Genomic DNA, 19,037 nt, shown 5'->3' on the forward strand with positions numbered 1-19,037 from the left:
GTTTTTTTATCATTTGCAATACCATTTTTTTTTGTTAATTGAGTTTTTTAGATAATCTAGTTTTACAGGAAAATAAAAACAAGCAAGATATGTTTTTATATATATAAGTAATATGGTTATTTTTTGTTTAGTATTTTTCTTCAACTTTGTTTTTTGTTATTACAGTATATCTTTTCAATCTTTCCTTCTTACATCTTTTTAGAATATATGTTTTTACATTTTTAAGTAAATTCTCAGTTTGTTATTTTTAATTGGATGATAATTTTTTATTGGTTTGGGTTTTTAAATTTATTTCTTATTTTTATTTTTACATGTATAGTTTTATTTTTTAAGTAATGATTTTATTAGTCAATGTATAATTTTTTGACAAGTGTCATATGATTTAACATAATTAGTTGAATAGAATCCACAAAAGATTTTCTTACAAGAAAAAAATTCCACAAAAAAAAAAAAGAATACAAGGGAAAACATGCCATTCACCCGTTTTAATTGGTTAAATGCATAGATAATTAACACTTGGTCTATTAAATAAAAAATAAATAAAAGAACATAAATTTTAATAAAAGTAGCTTTTTATACATATGATCAATAAAATATATATGGTGACATTGAATCTTCAGAATTAAAAAAAAAACATATACCTGGACTTGTTTGGCCATTTAATTACAAGTAAAAAGAATTTCATGAAGGTTATTCAGCTAAATCACTTGAATTACATATGAACTAGTGAATTTTTTTTTCCAATAAGTAAACTATTATGACATAAGTACATCCTCAACCGAATCCTTAAATTGAATTTTTTTTTGTCAACAGGACTCTCATTAGTAAAAAAACTTGCAACGCCGTACTTTTTAGGGTGGATGATCACCGCGACGCCGCACACGTGCGACGACACAAATTCACTCGTGTCAAGAGTAATTTCTATACAAATATTAATAGCCATCACAACTATTAATAAGTTTGAAACACATCAAACCTTGAAGGGTGTAGCTCAACTAGTCAGGTCCTGGGTTTGCTCTCCGGAGATCATAGTTCGAGTGCCACAAACCTCAGGACCACTGGAGACTTACATGGTCGTTAACTTTAGGACCCGTGAGATTAGTCGAGGTGCGCGCAAACTGGCCCGGACATCCACGTTAATCTAAAAAAATAAAATTTGAAACACATCAAGTAAATATAAAAACAACTCTATTAAACGGTGATCTTGATGAGAATGTTTACATAAAACATACCCAAGAGGTTTGTTGTTAATGAATGATAAAAGAAAATATGTACCAAACCATTATATGGTTTGAAACAAGTACCCATACAATGACATATAAAAATTAACAAGATTATGTTGTCAAATGAGTATAAAATCAACGAAATTGATAAATATATTTATGTGAAAAATACATAAAAATTATATTATTGTATGTTTTTATATAGACAATATGTTTATTTTGAACATAATGACTACATGATAAAATCTACTACAAAGATATTAACTAATAAATTTGAAATGAAAGATTCAAGGGGTTGTAAATATCATACAATTAATAAATATTTCTATGATATCTAGTAAAATATTTATGACCTCCTTCGTAAGGTTGGCCTTTCTAAACGCAAACCTCCTCCTCTACAAGGATGTATATTTCGTTCATCAACATAAATAAATATTTGTAATATATTAAAATCAATAACATGACTCTCCTAGTAATTCTATTTTATTGAAATGTTTTTTTTTAATAATGATCATATATATATATATATATATATTCTATTTTGTTGAAATGTTTTTCTTGGATTTTTCTTTAACATGATAATTTATAGTTGAATTAATACCCGTAATCTTCTCTTTTAAAAGATTTGGAATTCAAACATCTCAATCAATAAATAAAAAAATGATTTGATATTCAAAATTTATCGTGAAATATATTTAGTTTAATGCACGTGCATCCACTAAGGCCTGAATTACACTAGTCTTAAAACATTCCACAACTGATTTATTATGGAAGGAAAATATTAATTGACTTTACAAGAAAGCAAAAGCAAAAGCAAAAAAAAAAAAAAAAAAAAAAACAATAGGGAAGTTTGTTTTTCCCGTTTGGTTACAAAGGAAAAAGAAAACCGCCAGAATAATTTTCCTAAACCAGAACAGGAATATACCTGTATCCAATCCGAGGAAAGAGATATTAAGCAAAGCCGCACCATTCTCTCGTCTTCAAAGATATGACACCCTATCCAAATTCATAACCAAACCCTAAAAAGTAACAATTCCACTTTCATTTTTCAATCCTAAAAAAAAAAACCTAGAAAAATTAAAAGAAATCCATTTTCAATATCAAAAACCTGTTATTTATCCTAATATCAGTAATTCGCACCATTATCAGCTCATGGACCTTCAACGAGCCATGCTAGATGAACTCATGGGTGCAGGTAATGAAACCCTAATTTTATTTTTCAATTTCATGCATTTACATTGACGAAGCTCTGATTATTTGATTGATTGTATGGGGCTGTTAATGTGTTTAGAATTTTGGGTTTTTTTCTTCTTGTGTTAAAAAGATCGTAATTTGACGGAGGAAGAGAGAAAAGATTACAAGGAAATAACATGGGATTCAAAGGAGGTTTGTGCTTATTATATGGCTCGGTTTTGTCCTCATGACCTCTTTGTCAACACCAAAAGTGATATTGGTAAGTTATTGTATCTTTAAGTTGACTAATTTTGATTGGATTATGTTAACTTTAGCTTGTTTCTAAATTTTGGAGATTTGAATTCTCATTATATCTGTGCTTGATTTGTACTCTGGTGATTAAGTTGAGCTTTGGTTTTGATAATTTGGTGATTTTTCGCTAATTGGTTTTTGCTCCTTTTGTTTCTGCTGCCAGGACCATGTGATAGGGTTCATGATCCAAAGTTGAAAGAAAGGTAGTTGTGGGTGTTTTGATTGACAATGCCATGACATTGCTGCATTCTAGTTCCAGTATGTTACTGACTAAACGTTCTCTATGGACCTGTTGCCTGAGATCAGAATAATGGTGGTTCTTGATTGATTGTTGATGTGTTGCAGGAATTTACCAAGTGCTATGTTTGTTCTTAGTTGTTGAGCTCTGTATTATGTCATTTGACTCTATATGTTTATTAAATTAACTACCTCTTGATACTGTTGTGTTAGTTATTAATTTGGTTCTTTATAAGAAACTAACTGCTTTGTAAGTGTAACTGAAGATGAATCTTGGATCTGCAAAACACTGTTGGTGTGATATTTTTTCTTCTTGATGTAACTAAACTAAAATGTTCATCAGGTTGTTGTAAGAAGAGGAGAATAATTTGTGCTGTTCAAATCAGTCCATAGCGTCAGTGATTTACATATTTTGATTTTATTTTGTTTTGATACTTGTGCTTCTAGTGCATGATTGGTCAAAATTAGGTGTTCTATTAAAGTTTAGTTGGTCTTCTTCATCAGAATTTTCTCATACTCTCTCCATATGTACTCGAACTTATCTAATGGCTCTTTTAAATATTTTCTGACTTAAGCTTTGAGAAGTCCCCAAGACATGATGCATATCTGGCTAAATTTGAAGCAGAACTTGCTCAGAGATGTGAGAAATTGGTAGGTCTCTTACTTCTTGGTTTTGGTTGCTTGTTATTTGTGATATGTAGTTTTATATGTTTACATGGGATCCTTTTCTATGCAGGTTATGGAATTGGATAGAAGAGTTAGGCGTGGACGAGAACGCCTGGCACAAGGGGATGAACCTATGCCACCTCCTCCGCTGTCAGCTGACAAGTCCGAACGATTATCTGTGGTGGAGGAGAAAATAAAAAACCTGCTGGTGCAAGTGGAGGCCCTTGGCGAAGTTGGGAAGGTGGATGAAGCTCAAGCGCTTATGAAAAAGGTGTTCTTAATTTGTTTCTAATAGCAGCCCATTCCCCACCCAGACCTGAAAATAACAAAAATATAAAAACAATGCATTCATGCTTTTATGTTGCAGTTCCTCCTTTAAGTTTGATATTGTGTTAAACCTTCCTTTTCCTTTTTTTTTTTCCTGAAATATGAAATCGCTTGCCCAACCAGTGACTTAAATCCTGACTTTTTGCGACTCTTCTAACAGGTGGACGAACTTAATGCTGAGAAAGCATTGATTCAATGCCAGAATGATAAAGTATTGGTGGTTCCACAGGAGAAAAAGATGGCTTTGTGTGAGATTTGTGGTTCCTTTCTGGTTGCAAATGATGTTGCAGAGAGAACCCAGTCTCATATCACAGGGAAGCAGCACATCGGATATGGGATGGTCCGGGATTATATCACCGAGTACAAGGTGAGTTAACTTCGCTGTATGAATTCAGTGTACAATATATTTGTTTGTTTTTTAGTGAACTGAGAATGTGGAATACACAGGAAGCTAAGGAGAAGGCAAGGGAAGAGGAAAGATTAGCAAGGGAAAAAGAAGCCGAAGAACGGAGGAAACTGAGGGAGAAGGAAAATGAGAGTAGGAGGAGTGGTTCAGGTGATAGAGATCGGTATCATGATCGAGATAGAGAAAGGGAGCGGGACAGGCACCGAGATCGTGAAAGGTCAAGGGAGTGGAATGGTAGGGGTAGTCGAGATGATTGGAGGGCTAAGAATGGAAGGGATGGTGGCAGGGATAGGCACCGTGATCGGAGCAGGTCATGTTCCCCTGTTAGGCATGGTCGCAGGAGGTCACCTAGAAGTCCAGTTCGCCCAAATTAGAGGATTATGTTCATAGATATCTGAGTTTAAAATTATATGAGGTAGACTTTTTTAATCTCAAAGTTTCATGAACATGTGCTTTTGGAGACTCACGTTAAATGTCATCATGGGTAAAAAATTTCTTGTTATCTCACAGCTTTATTGAGAGTTTACCTCACTTTCATCAAATATTATTAGAGGAGAAAAGGGTTGAGGTAGGTATTACTTAATGCTGTTGTAACTATTTTGTGTTCTTTTTGGACTTTGTTTGAACAAATTTTTTACGCCTGTCTCTGGAACATTGATTCATTGTCTAGTATCTGTCTCCTATCTTTGGTCATTGATGTTCTCATGTACTTAAGAGTACAGATTCAAAATATATGCTTGAGTGACACTGCTGCTGAGACCGATGATGGTTTAGTGTCTCAATCTCAAGGTAACAAATAAATCTTGTTTTCTAACATGACTTGCGCCTATAGGTTGACTTAGCCTTATTGTAGAAGGTTTGGGGGAGGGGGGGGGGGGGTTCAAGCTGGGTTGGCAACTGCTTCTTGGTTGACTAGACAGGGAAAGAAATTTGGGAATCCCAAGTTGTAGTGTTATTAACCATACCCCATTTTAATTGATCTTGCATTTCAGTTTTAGCATGTTGATGATCTAGTAGGCAGGAAAGCTCATTTGTCCACTCAATTTTGCGTGTACCATTGTCATATGGAACTCGAAGTGACTGGGCTGTGTGAGTGCTTTGCAAATAAATAGGCAGTCTTTGAGGCCAGATACATGTGTTTTTGGGTGGTTATCCGACCTGGAAACCTCAAGAATTCAATTTCATGGAAAACTGATTTTTTGTCTTACAGAGTAGTGGGTACCTTTGGAGTAAAAAATTCAAAAGCCAGGATCGGCCAACAATAGGTAACTGCCCCTTACATAGTATCTTTTAGAGCCAAGATGTCTCTAAAACTCAATTACTTGGAACAGTTCTTTCTATGCTTGTCTGGAAATCTACTTCAGCGGACTGGAACTGGATGCACTGTAACTTGAAATGGTGCGGGAACTGGAGGTAACTTGAACCTGTATGAAATTTCAAATAGCATATTTCTGTGACCAGCTTGCAGGAAAGACATGTAATCTGTTGAACTTGGATGGTAGAGTTGCCGCCGGTAAGTAAGCTCCTGATGTAATCTGTGGATGGTTTGTGCATGGGAATATTAAAATTAAGTTAGTGCTATCTTATTGGAGGTTCAAATTGAACAATGCCGAATTGGAAAGCTCCTGATGTAATCTGTGGATGGTTTGTGCATGGGAATATTAAAATTAAGTTAGTGCTATCTTATTGGAGGTTCAAATTGAACAATGCCGAATTGGAAAATATGTAATGACAATTACCTTGCATTGTTTTTTTTTTTTTTAGATTAATGTGGATGTCTGGCTGAGTTTGCACGGACTAATCTCATGACCTGCATTCTTGAAATAATCTAATGTTGTGATGTGTTTAGATTTCATTTGATTTGTCAATCTGATGCTATCGTTTCAAAAGGTTTATTATCACACATTCCCGGTACGACTTGCTGCTTGAGCTTGTCCATGTTAAGCGACGATTTTTTTCTCTTTTGAATTGGAAAACTGAAGGATGTAAGTTAGATATCACTCGGCACATGTCAGCAGCTCCATCTTTTGTCAGATATCATCTTTTGTTAAACTCCTTCCTCGTTATGGAAGGTGATAAACAGCTGATGGTTGCATGCTCTAGCCCCTGCTGGTACAACGCTATTGATTTGTCTTCTCGTTGAGGACTGTGGCAACCCCGCAGAACTGCAAAAAAGGTGGACTTGAAAGTGAGAGCTACAATTTTATTTTACACCTCTTACAAGTCTGAAAGGAATTCACACTTCTGCTTTAGCCAAAATTCTGAAAAAAGCAATTGACAGTTAATTTGCACAAATTATTGTCAACTCCATTATTTTGGGTATAACCAAATAGGGTTCCTTGTCATCGAAAAATGTAGCAGTTGCCTGACTGGGTTTACTAGAAAAATAAACATTTAGCTGGCGGCACAAGGGACCTTTTTTAACTTCTCCCTTTTTCGTTTCTTCCCTGGAGGGAGAATGACTTAATTACATTTGGGTTCTACCTCACTTCTCACCACAAAGTCCAGTGTAACAGGTAAATCATCTTCATTGTTACTATTATGCAACCGACAATAGTCAATGGAAGCTTCGTTGTACACAAGGCAAAGAGGGCCTACAATCAGACAGCATACAAAAACATTAGTAACACAATAAAACTACTGGTAATGAGGAGGGGCAAAACAAGGTCCAACCATTTGTGTACCTTTACGGAATTTTATCCATGAAGGACATAATCTGTGGCTCTCGTTTTAGGTTTTTCATTGTTCTCAAACACTGCTAAGAATAGCAAATGAATAACTTTCCATCGAACTCATCACCATCACCAACAGCAACAATTACCATTTAGCATCTCAGGGCTTCAACCATGAATGACACAGTGGACAAGCTGGTCATCTTTCTAGCAAAGAGAGATGGCATAGATAAGCTTGTCAAGACTTTCCAGTATGTGTCCAAGCTTGTTCACTGGCATGTAGAAGCCACCCATCCAGACGCTGCAATGAGATTCAAGCAATGGGAAGTTGCTTCTGGCCTTGGCCGGAAAGCCTTCAGAACTGGCAGGTTTCTCACTGGCTTCAATGCTCTAAGAAGAGGCCCTGGCGCAACCCCGACGTTAAAGGTCTTAGCTGTTCTTGCTAATGCAGGAGAAATGGTCTATTTCTTTTTTGACCATTTTCTTTGGTTATCAAGAATTGGAACTTTGGATGCAAAGTTGGCAAGAAGGATGAGCTTCATTTCAGCATTGGGCGAGTCTTTTGGCTACATATTTTTCATTATAGCTGATTTTATTATAATGAAAGAAGGGCTAGAAACAGAGAGAAGGCTCTTAATCTCTTCAAAAGAAGATGGTTCAGAAGATGCGAAAGAGAGCACGAGGAAGATCAGAGTAGAGAGAGTGATGAGGTTGATGGCAGTAGCAGCTAACGTTGCAGATTTGATTATTGCACTGGCAGATATTGAGCCCAACCCATTTTGCAACCATGCTGTTACTCTTGGTATTAGTGGGTTGGTGTCTGCTTGGGCTGGTTGGTACAGAAATTGGCCCTCGTAGTCATAGTTCAAATACCTACCACCCAAGTCTTGAAAATGGGGGCAAAAAATCTCACTTGTGTTGTAGTTGCGATGGAAATTATACTCTTTTACGTGAAAAAATCTTGCAACTAAGTGTTCCATTTTATCATCTTATTGGTTCATGGCTTTACGTGGAGAGTTTCTCAAGTCGTAGCAGCCAATTCTTCAAGATGGATGGAAAATTTTTCATTTTTTTTTGTAGGCTTTGGAAATAATACTCTGCAATTATCATATTGGACTAAAATGATTTATGTCATTAGAATTTGAGCCTTTGGTAAGTTGAACCGAATGAAATTGATAAAATTGCCATGTAAAGAACAAAGCAATCGGGTTCGATTAAAAAATAATAATAAGAAAACATCATATGATAATTGTGCCTCTCTATAGACAATTTCGAAACGTGTTTTTTAAAAAAAATAATTTTTTTTTTTAATTGTTTGATAAATTGATGTTGAAAATAATTTTTTAAAAATAAAAAATATTATTTTGATATATTTTTAAATAAAAAAAATAATTCACCACCAAATTTCAATAATTTAGTCTCAATTAATTCATGAGCTTTGTTCAGGTAATTTTCACAAATTTAAAATTGAAAAAATCTTCAAGTTATATGAGAAAAAAGAAATCATTTATTTTACTAAAGAAAAACGAACGGGGGCAGTTAATTTTAACTCGCAACATATTCTCCTGGTAGGTACCCAAATGCATTCGGGCCAGGAAAGGGTGAGTCAAAGCCTGGTAAGAAGTCGTAGTCTTTGAAGAAACCGAATGCCTGCTCCACAATCCACATTCAAGTGTAATAAAGATGTAGAAAGTTGACCTCGTAATCTCCTTATACTAAACCCCCCACCTATTCCTTCTTGATCGGAATGTAATCTAGCATTTCCATCACTTTTAATTATTAAAATTAGATTAAATATTCTCTTTTGCAGGTTTGGTTTTCTATTTTTCACCGTTTTCCCACAGATATTTCTTGCAGTGTGGTGTTTGCTTCTAATCCCCCGAGTTTAGCATTAATCAAGATTAACTTTCTTTTATATATAAAAAAAAAACACTAGAGTTTGGCTTTTTTCTTGTTGGGTTTCTTTTATTTTGCATCTCTCAGAGGCTAAACAGAGGTTTTCTGGGTTTTGTGAGATTAGATGGCTGAAGGAACCGCTTCAAGATATGTGAAGTTAACAAAAGAACAAGCTGATGTAGAGGAGATTAAGCCCGGTGAGCTAAATCAGCCCATTGAGGTTCCTCAGGTCTCAATCTTTCTCTCTTTAATATCAGATTTTGTCACCTTTTGTTTCAAGTCTTGAAATTTAAGTAATTTTAATGTTTTACTGTCAGATGGGATGGTTTCAAAGTTTAGAAGGGTTTAGCTTTTCAACTTTGATCTGATATTGCTGTATCTACTTCTCTTGGGTCAAATTATAAATGTGTTTCTTTGTGGGATTTGAATGTCGAGGCTAAATTTGTGTAAAGATGGGATCTTTTGGATCACTGATTTTTTTTCGGTGGGGCAGTTGACCGTTCGTAAGTGTAATGAATGTGGGCAACCTTTACCTGAAAACTTTGAGCCTCCAGGAGATGAGCCTTGGACTACTGGGATTTTTGGATGTGCTGATGATACCGAAAGCTGTAAGTACGTTTATAATTTAGTATTATATAGTTTTCAAATCAATGTTCTATGATGTGGGGGTATCGCATTTGGATACGTTCAGAACTTGTTGGAGATGAATTGCTTCTGTTATTGTGATCTATGTAGTGCTTTGCTGCTTTTCATTTTATTAAGTTAGAATTTATGACATGGACATATGTACTTAGCTGATCCGCTTTGCCCTTAATTCGGACGTATTGAACTATCTGGTTATTATCCAGTACATGAGATAAATGGCTTTGGCCAAATCTGAGTTTGTGCTCATTGCATTTGGTTGAAAGGAAAGTCATGGCAGTTTCTCTTGAAGCTCCTGCCCTAGACAGATTGTGAGCATTACTTTCTTGACGTAGTTGTGCCCCTGAGCTAAGTAAACATCTGTTGGAGACATAATTTCATCCGATAAAAAATTGTTTATCTGCCCATATGGTAGCCCCATTTAGGATTTGAATGCAGGCAGTTCACTTGTTTCTGTTTTTTGTTGTTTCCCAAATCAATGATTTCTTTTATTTGTTTTCTTTTCTTCTCATTTTTCTCAAATCCTTGTGGATCTAAAATGAAATTCTTAGACTTTTTCTATTACAACTTGTCTCTTGGTGTTATTTCCCCATTGCTGTTAGTAGAGAAGAAATAGTTTTTCCACAACTGTGGTACTTAGATGCATGGATGCCATTTGAAGAGAGCGTTTGGAAACGCGGGCCAACCCGCGTTTCCAAAAAATTCAAAAATTGTTTTTGCTAAAAATTAATTTTCTTTTATGTTTTGGATCGTTTTAATGCGCTGATCTAAAAAATAATTTTTTTTAAAAAAAAAACATTATTTTGATGCATTTCGGAATGAAAATCACTTTGAAAAGCAACGGTAACCACAACTACACTCCCAAACAGGCCGGTCAATTCAAATTTTTTATTCATTTAGGAACATGGTTTTGAAAAATGGCTTTGATTGACCAAATGAATCGTGAGATTTTGGAAATTGATAGTTATTGTGCTCTTGTGTTGCTGTCACTTGCCATAACTGATCAAACTTTTAGGTCTAATGTACTTCTCAATGCTGAATTGGAATTCTATTTTGAAGTTATGATCTAGTGAAATACTTAAAATAGGTATCATTTAGAGTTTCATGCAATGTACAAGTCTGCAAACTCAACTGATTTAAACATATAATCCTTTGTTTTCCTAGTTTTTCTTTTTCTTTCCTGTATTTATTTTTGAAACAAAATATAACTGGATATCGCAAGTAAAGTTTTATGGACGGTGTTAAATTTGTTTCTCATAATTAATAATGTGATGATGACATAGATAGTACAATGCATATGAAGACAAAGGGTATTCTCTAGAAATCAATTTATTGACTTGATTCAAAATAGTTTGTACAAAGTTCTTATTTAAAGGAGAATACAAGGCATGAAATCAGGAACCAAATCAAATCATATATCCTAATTAAGAGTGACCCCTAATTTATATTCTATTTCCTAATTTATAGACAATCTAATATAGGATCTGCTATTTTACAACAGCATATTATTTTAGAATCCACACCATGCTTGGGAAGGTGTGGTAGGCTGTCACTAGTTTTTGTTATTCCTTGGTTAAGTGGATGTTATTGTCTTTTTGGCAACTTTATGCAATTCATTCTCTTGTATTTCATAGTTTCTTCAACAAGTATGGGAACCATTTTTTGAGTGTTTTAGCTAGTTATTTATGCAAGGCATGATGAATTAATACTTCTTATTTTACACCTTGAAAGGCTGGACAGGACTATTTTGCCCTTGTGTTCTATTCGGTAGAAATATTGAGAGCTTGAGAGATGATACTCCCTGGACTACCCCGTGCATTTGCCATGCTGTGTGTGTTGAAGGTGGCCTTGCACTGGCCGCAGCAACAGCAGTTTTCCATGGCTTTCACCCAGGGACATCATTTCTCATTTGTGAGGGTTTACTTTTTGCATGGTGGATGTGTGGCGTATACACTGGTCTTGTCAGGCAGTCTTTACAGAAGAAATATCATCTCAAGGTAATCTCAATTTCTCAATTTTAATATTCATTGTATGAATTGAAGACGACACTGATCCTTGAACACTTTGTTAAGGTTAAAAAAAGCATCACATGCACATTTTGTAGATGCAGACAAGATGACTGCTTCTGAATTCCTTTTGTATGTCATGGAGCACTAATAATTATAAGAGCTGTAACATATGGAATACTAGGGGTGTGCATAATTCGGTACCATGAACCATTACCCAAGAACTTGAACCTGAACATGAGAATCAGGTTGATACTTTTGTGAACCTGAACCTGACAATCAAAGAATCTATAGGTTCGTTTAACCTAAGTTCAAATTTGGTTTTCAGGTTAACCTAAACTCATCCTAAACATATGCAATCCTTCAAATAAGAACTTAAAAATCGTAAGTCATAGGTTAAGCTTTTATAATCCAGCGGTTAGTATTGGATATCATGTTCTTAGGTTATTTTGAACACCCCTATGGAATACTGTAATTAGTGATATTATTCCTTGAATGACTTGATATTTTAATGTGCTCTCTTATGGTGAGAATTACTTTTTCAGTGCATAAATTTGTTTAGTTCGTGATAAAGTGTGCTGTTGGAAGTTGATGTCAATTAACAAAGCATAATGAAATGGTAGTTATATAATTCTGTAAATTTAAAGAGCATTCTATTCCTTCAGAAGTAATAAAATATGAGAATCGCAGAAGAAATTTTTTTTGGCCAATTCAAATCGAGTAGTTTCAAAAGCAGCAAAGAGCATTAAATTTGAGCTTTTGCGAAAAGGATGTCAACTGCTTTTTTCAGTTAACCAAAATCATGTAGCCTGTGCGTGCCAACAACCAGCATGGCTTCCACTGTGCTGCCGAATGGAGCCTTGATATTTAGGGGGTTGCTATAGTGCCAACGCCTAAAGCTTAGGCATTGCATACTCCCCATCATTATTTACATTACTGTTTACTTGCATTTGTTTGGATTGCAGAATTCACCTTGTGACCCATGCATGGTGCACTGCTGCATGCACTGGTGTGCTTTGTGCCAGGAGCACAGGGAGATGAAAGGTCGTCTATCAGATAACTTTGTCATCCCAATGACCGTTGTCAATCCTCCCCTTGTTCAAGAGATGAGCGCCACCAACGAAAACCAGGATTCTACTCTTTCCTCTGATAAGGGCACCAGCTTGGAGATGCAGCCTCTGTAAAATTCAGTCATACAATGGCATACTATGAAAGCGAATTTGATCTTGAAACTGGTTTTTTCTATCTGTTAGAAACTATTTCCTTACACAAGAAATTACGGCATCCCCCTGTGCATTAAAAGATCCAAACAGTTATATTTTCTGTCCTTGCTGATGCTTTTTTGTAGAGTGAACTTTACTTTTGATTAATGTGGATGCATTATCAGTCAGACCATCTGTTTATACATCCACATCTTTTGAACTCAATGCTATATATGTTCGTACCTCCCGGTTGTTGTGATGAACCAGAAAGAGTTGCTTCCATAGCCTCAGCCTCAGCCTCAGTTTTTGTGTTTGTGCATCTAGCTTATTGCACAAGAGAATCTGTTGGTGCTGAATTTGGTGATTTAGTCAAGTAACTTGAGCATGGGATGGATTGATTGATCCACCATTCTCATGTCCAACACACCACCAATTAGCCAAATAGCACTATTCTTTATGGATAGTTGCTTCACCAAGTCTTTACATGGAAGAGGCCTGCAATGCTTCCATAGTGGATGGAATCATGGATTATTGGATTAGAAGAAGATAGTTGGTGTCGCTAGCCCTATGCTTTCTGTTCACTGAATAAATCAGGTGTATCCAGTGGCCTGTAATAGTAAAGTAGGATTCACAAATGATAGACACAAGTTGTTGTTGTCACAGCTTCCAAAGCTGAACAAGCTAAACCAAGGACTGTCCCACAGCTCGGTTTTTTTTTTTATTATTATTATTCTATTCGCATAGCAGTTCAAATTATTTCTCAAATTATCACGCTTAGAAATATATATTTTACTATAACACAGTAATACAAGTTACGCGCATGAGTATAACTTAACTGGTCAGACTTTAAATTTGCTCTCTAGAGATTATTAATTCGAGTCTTACAAACTTCAGAGTCACTAGAGATTTATATGGTTGTTAACTTCAGGGCTCGTAAGATTAATCGAGGTACGTGCAAACTGACCCGGATATTCACGTTAATAAAAAAAAAAATTCGCATGTAATGCAAGCTTCACCTATTAACATGCATGTCTACTGGTTGGAGAACATGTGCGTCTTAATTGATCGCTTATGCAGTATATATGTCATCTATAACAAAGCTAGTTGTTTATGTCTCAATACTTTTAGCCCCCGACCAAGAAAACAATTTCAAAGACAACAAAATCACAAAAACAGCAACTCAAGCTCAACGAGTTCATCACAACAAAATTCAACGCAACAATTTAAAAAAATTTACCTAATTTCATAGCAACTAATTTCATAATTAAAGAAACTAAATTACAACACCAGAAAAATTCATTACAATAAAAAATATCAATTCAATTATAAATTAAACTATATAATTACATAATTATTCTATATCTAACAAATTAACTCATCGATGGGCTTGCACCATTAGAACCACGAGTATGTCGTCGTTGTGCATGATAAACAACTTCATCCTCCTCTATTGCATTGTCCAAACATTAAGTCTCCCCAACATCTTCAAGTGAAAAATGACATGATGAAAACAAAGTATTGAAAGCATCATGTACAACATCATCGGTAGCATCACAAACTACGATCTCAGTTCTTTGACCCTTGTATATTAAAAAATTCACCTAATATATGAGAAAAAAATATGTTATCATTTATAAGATATAAATAAGAATTTTATTACAATTTTTTAAAAAAAACTAATCCATTCATATTAATTTATTATATCTTAGTGCACGAGACTCATAATTATCCAGAATATATTTTGGCTTACACGGAGTGTCATGTTGACATCTCATAACATGTTCTCGTAGTGGTGTTATGAATCGTCTTGTTATGTTCATATAACAAGATATATAGAGATCTAACTCAATAGGCGGGTATCACTCCGTAAATATGTGATCTCTTATCGCATGCCAGAGATTGATATATTCTACCAGAACCATCAACCAATCATCGTCTAATGATTAATAACATGTAAGTCATCAAGTGTATCGACATCATCATGTATGTGTTAATGCAGTCTAAATTGATGTATTGCCCAATCAGGACAATGCACCTCAACAATGGCAAACAATGTATAAGGACCATTGATAGTCATAAATCAGTACCCTTCATGTATAATGGAGATGCTCTTCCAAAAACATTGTCGATGCACAATGTCCATATCACCTATAAAACCATAATATATATATATATATATATATATATATATATATATATATATATATAACATCAACACCCAGAAAAATAAAGTTAAATAAAAAATTAAATAATTGAGTTCACGCACATTTGGTGAGGCTTATGTGAATCCAACTCGTCCTAATTGAACTCGTGAACATGAGTGAGATTTTCTGTAAAACACCTAGACGTCTCCCCAACCTAACTAACATGAAAAATAATTGTAGTTAATTTAGACATTTCTTTTATAGAAAATTTAAATTTTATAAGGCATCGCTCCAATTGAGAGTTGTGTTCCCGTAATCATGTCTAGTATTTGATTTCTCCAAAAATCAGGGTGACCAATGTAGAGATGCTCCTACAACCATAGCTTCATATTCACAATAAAAAAATTAGTAAATATTTAAAATAAAAATATTTTATAGAACTTAATATCAAATCATACATGTAGGAACAATAAACATCCACCAATTTGTTTCATGTTTGACATGCATGCGTGACAAAACTGTCAGTACAAATATGCAAGTATCATCAAACCTCAACCATAGTTATGAATGACATTAAAGTTTTTTAGAAGTGGTAGAAAGTAACATGGAACTAAATTACCTGTCAAACTAATGAAGATCACGGCCTCAAATATATGCATTATGTATGCTCTAGCATAATAATGCAACACAATCTTTGTCGCACCCTCTAGTAGAGTTTCAAACTCTTCTTCAACCATGGCAACCTAATATAATCTCCTTTATATCTCTGAGGGGAAGATAGTAGTCCCAATAGACGAAGAAATAATTAACCTTTATTGAAAGCTTTGAGGCTTGTAACAAGAGCTCCATCTATTAGAAGGCTTAGTAGCATCTATTTTTGACATCCTTCAGCACCAAAGAATGTAACCAAAACGGTTATATACATCATCCAAAAGCAAGTGGACCCCTCCACGTTTTTAAGTCACGTGTGTGGCACACTCTTATTATCATTACTTATATTTTTATCTTGTATGAAAACACCTTCTCTTATTTTGCGTAAAATGGAACGCTGTTTCACTCACCTGTCTCTTTCAAAACCAGAATCAACGCGAAACAAAGTACTTGCCCCCAGTCAAAGTTCAAGTCCAAAACATTACTAATACCTACCTAGTCTCTCCCCCCCTCCCTCTGTCTCACTCACTCACTCACTCACTCACTCCCTCCCTCTCTCTCTCTCCCCCCGAGACATTTGCGACTCGGTCCAGGCTTGATTCCATGGATAGACCACAGTCAGAGATCGGAAGGAGGTGGAGAATGGCAAAGAATAAAGAAAGGGTGCAGTGCCTGCCACCTGTGCCACCCATGGTGAGACCACCACCACCCAATCCAGTGAAGCTAGCAGCAATAGCTGTAAACTTGAACATACGGCTGAGATCAGCAGACATGCCTGATGCAATGCAAGAGCGTGCATTTAGGTGCACTAGAACACTCCTTGATGCTACAAGCCTCGACAGCAAGAAGCCGAATCCCTCACATATTGCCATGTGTCTGAAGAAGGTATGCAGACTTTCCATGGCTTCAGCCTTGATAAATGATGTTTGTGTGTAAAATTTGCTCTTGTACAACAGCCTGAGTAATTTTTGTAAGCATAACTGCATAAGTTCCAAATATAGCATCTTTCTGATAAAATGAATGTGGCTTCTATTGATACTAGCTAGTTCAAGTGAATGCACATGTCAATTTGCTGGTAGGAAAAAATTTGCTAGTCTCCCTATTATTAGTTTATTAGATGGCTCATTAGCAAGCAGATAGGTCAAGTAGCCATACCCCCACCTCCTCTCCTCCCCTTCTAATACTTTTCCTGACATGAAAAAGATTGCCCCACAAACGTTAGCCATGACTAATTGACTAGTGAGATCAGTCATTGAGGAGGAGTACAAGTATTAAGGGAGCAACTTTTTTAGGGAGAACCTATAATGACTGTCAAGTTAGGCAGCTCTAAAGACCGGATAAAATAGTCTATGGTTATCAAGTTAAAAGGAGATTATAACTTAGGTTTGAATTACGCATCAATTCATGATGTACAGATTTTAGGCTTTAATTTGTCGTTGCACTAAACAATGTACCTTAATTTCCTTACTGGCATACAATGAATTTTTGTTCGAGATTCTTGGACAATTAACTATGAAGCCCCAATGTTTGCAAACCTTGTTGAGATTTCTTGATGTAGCTTAGCTGCCAACAACCAAAATTATTTATGTAATTGACCTTAATTGGCTTCAGCATCTTCTCCTTGTCTCTTCTTAACCAGTCCTTACTTACAGGCTTTTACAAGGAACCTTTGGCACTATAGGTGTTCATCAGGCAGACCAATTTTTTTTCTTGTTTTCCTTCTCATTTTCAGGAGTTTGATGAAATTTATGGTCTGGCATGGCACTGCGTTGTTGGAAAGAGTTTTGGATCATTCATTACTTGCTCAAGTGGTGGGTTTGTGTATTTTTCTGTGGACAACCTGTCTATTCTTCTATTCAAGACAGAGGTTCAACCAGTGAAGAAGCCACCTCCATTGCGCAAGCTCGATGCATAAAGTGGTTATGCTAATGTAAATGTCTGTTTCAATTTTAGGCCCATGAGTCTGCGTTTTGTGGTCAAGGAGTAGGTTGTGCTATTACAGTATATGTTTGACCTGTGCAAATTATAATTCTGATGCTTTATTAAGTACCTTTTCTCCTTCCTTTCTTCATTTTTTGGTACGTTTAGTTTCCATTACAAGTGACTAGATTTTCTTTATTCGAGTAACATTAAAATCTTATAAATCCTATTTGAATTTGGATTCGGGTCTTTATTACTAGTATTGGATTACTACAAGGCAAAGAACCGGCAATGTTTTTCAAAAACTACACTCTGACTATAATTGATTTGATCAGAAATCTCGTTAGTTTCTCGCTGCTAAAGAAATATGAAGAACGGTGAAGACAGTCAGCCAATTTCCTTCATGGCAACAAGGGACGGTGATCGTGATCCGTGAAGGTGGCACAAAACCATGCAGAAGCAACTCTGCTTATTGGGAATCCTGCAAACCTTCTTTCCAATGCGTTGATTTGGGATCAGAAACTGTTGTAGACAAGAAAGTTATGGAATGGGAGACCAAGATAAACAAAGGAGATGTGGTGTCTTCTAAGGAGTAGAGGACAGAGATCGGGAGCTCCCTAAAAAATGATGGCTTGTTTCAGATTTTTTGGTTTCTATTCTGTGCTTGATAGCGTTCTATAGGTTCTATATTCCAATTCTGTTTTGATTCGTCTCAGCGAACTAAACTTTAGTTGCTGGTTATTATGTCCAGGATTCAAGGCTGTTTTTTTAGACAACCTTGTGCCAAATGTGTTTTTTCTTTCTGATTTCATGGCTAGCCACTGGCCAACTTTTCCTCATGTTTATTTGATGATGATATCGTTTGATTAATCAACCAACATCGATTGCTAATAATAAAATGGTGGGAGGTCGCGGATGAGGAGGAGAATGTGGATGTGCTGGTGGTGCTTGTGTTCGGGATGATTATTCTAATTATCGCCTTTTTGATGATGAAGCAGTAGTGCAACCTATGAACCAATTATTTTCTGTACACTATAGCAATACTATAGTTTTGCATTGTGCAGTGTTGATGGCTCTTCTCCTTTGCCTAAAATCCAATGATATTGCTGCAAACAAGAATGGACAAGGGATGTGATCTGCCTTCATATAGTGTTTCCAGTTCTTAAATATTTCTAGCAGCTGAATTAATTAATGGAGAGGAACAGAACATCTTTTTTGTTTTAATTCTCTCTTTCTATATGTGAACATTGTTGCAATCTCAAGCAATTTATGTAATTGCTCTCATTAAAGAAACAACAAATTGACAAAATATGAAATACTCTTTGCTTTTATTTTTCTTTGGTTCAACTCTCTGCGAATTCAAATCCAAGATGATAACCTCGAAAATAAACCCACATCCCACCTAAGTCAACATGTCAAGGTCTATTTTACAGAAAACAGGACTGTGATTGATTTATTTTTTTGCCGTTTTCTGAGAATTAGAAATTTTGATCTGCATGCTATTGAAATTGACGAGGTTCAACAAAATTGATCTTATACCATGATAACTCTGTTAGTGTT

At 35.5% G+C, this 19,037-nt stretch overlaps 3 protein-coding genes and 1 pseudogene across 4 annotated transcripts; all 4 read left to right on the top strand.

Annotated features, from left to right (window-relative positions):
* Positions 1–2,170: 2,170 nt before the first annotated feature.
* Positions 2,171–5,013, top strand: LOC18094007 (uncharacterized). 2 transcript variants are annotated; one of them, XM_024589510.2, is made up of 8 exons: positions 2,171–2,418; positions 2,548–2,676; positions 2,872–2,911; positions 3,521–3,596; positions 3,682–3,882; positions 4,099–4,305; positions 4,386–4,759; positions 4,855–5,013. In XM_024589510.2, exons 1-7 carry the CDS (start codon positions 2,376–2,378, stop codon positions 4,716–4,718), a joined length of 1,029 nt encoding a protein of 342 aa, XP_024445278.1. In that variant the 5' UTR covers positions 2,171–2,375; the 3' UTR covers positions 4,719–4,759; positions 4,855–5,013. The 2 variants fall into 2 exon arrangements, with proteins under 2 accessions (XP_024445278.1, XP_006368220.1); XM_006368158.3 differs by having other exon boundaries at positions 2,172–2,418; positions 4,386–5,013.
* A 1,925-nt stretch (positions 5,014–6,938) lies between these two features.
* Positions 6,939–8,150, top strand: LOC18094008 (peroxisomal membrane protein 11B). Its single transcript, XM_006368159.3, has one exon. The coding sequence runs from the start codon at positions 7,191–7,193 to the stop codon at positions 7,872–7,874; it is 684 nt and encodes a 227-aa protein (XP_006368221.1). The 5' UTR covers positions 6,939–7,190; the 3' UTR covers positions 7,875–8,150.
* Positions 8,151–8,574: 424 nt separating this feature from the next.
* On the top strand, positions 8,575–12,955 carry LOC7454898 (cell number regulator 6-like; annotated as a pseudogene).
* Positions 12,956–16,022: 3,067 nt separating this feature from the next.
* LOC18094010 (uncharacterized) lies at positions 16,023–17,628 on the top strand. Its single transcript, XM_006368161.3, has 2 exons — positions 16,023–16,442; positions 17,290–17,628. The coding sequence occupies exons 1-2, from the start codon at positions 16,161–16,163 to the stop codon at positions 17,470–17,472; spliced, it is 465 nt and encodes a 154-aa protein (XP_006368223.2). The 5' UTR covers positions 16,023–16,160; the 3' UTR covers positions 17,473–17,628.
* Positions 17,629–19,037: the final 1,409 nt, after the last annotated feature.

The sequence above is a fragment of the Populus trichocarpa genome, chromosome 1 (genome assembly GCF_000002775.5).
Source record: "Populus trichocarpa isolate Nisqually-1 chromosome 1, P.trichocarpa_v4.1, whole genome shotgun sequence".
Classification (NCBI taxonomy): Eukaryota; Viridiplantae; Streptophyta; class Magnoliopsida; order Malpighiales; family Salicaceae; genus Populus; species Populus trichocarpa.

Bases quoted from the DNA above. Each gene is read 5' to 3' on its own strand.
- LOC18094007 (XM_024589510.2), top strand. From the start codon at position 2,376: ATGGACCTTCAACGAGCCATGCTAGATGAACTCATGGGTGCAG. The intron at 2,677-2,871 runs GTAAGTTATTGT...TTCTGCTGCCAG, and splicing joins CAACACCAAAAGTGATATTG to GACCATGTGATAGGGTTCAT. The intron at 4,306-4,385 runs GTGAGTTAACTT...TGGAATACACAG, and splicing joins ATTATATCACCGAGTACAAG to GAAGCTAAGGAGAAGGCAAG.
- LOC18094008 (XM_006368159.3), top strand. From the start codon at position 7,191: ATGAATGACACAGTGGACAAGCTGGTCATCTTTCTAGCAAAGAGAGAT.
- LOC18094010 (XM_006368161.3), top strand. From the start codon at position 16,161: ATGGATAGACCACAGTCAGAGATCGGAAGGAGGTGGAGAATGGCAAAG. The intron at 16,443-17,289 runs GTATGCAGACTT...TCTCATTTTCAG, and splicing joins TTGCCATGTGTCTGAAGAAG to GAGTTTGATGAAATTTATGG.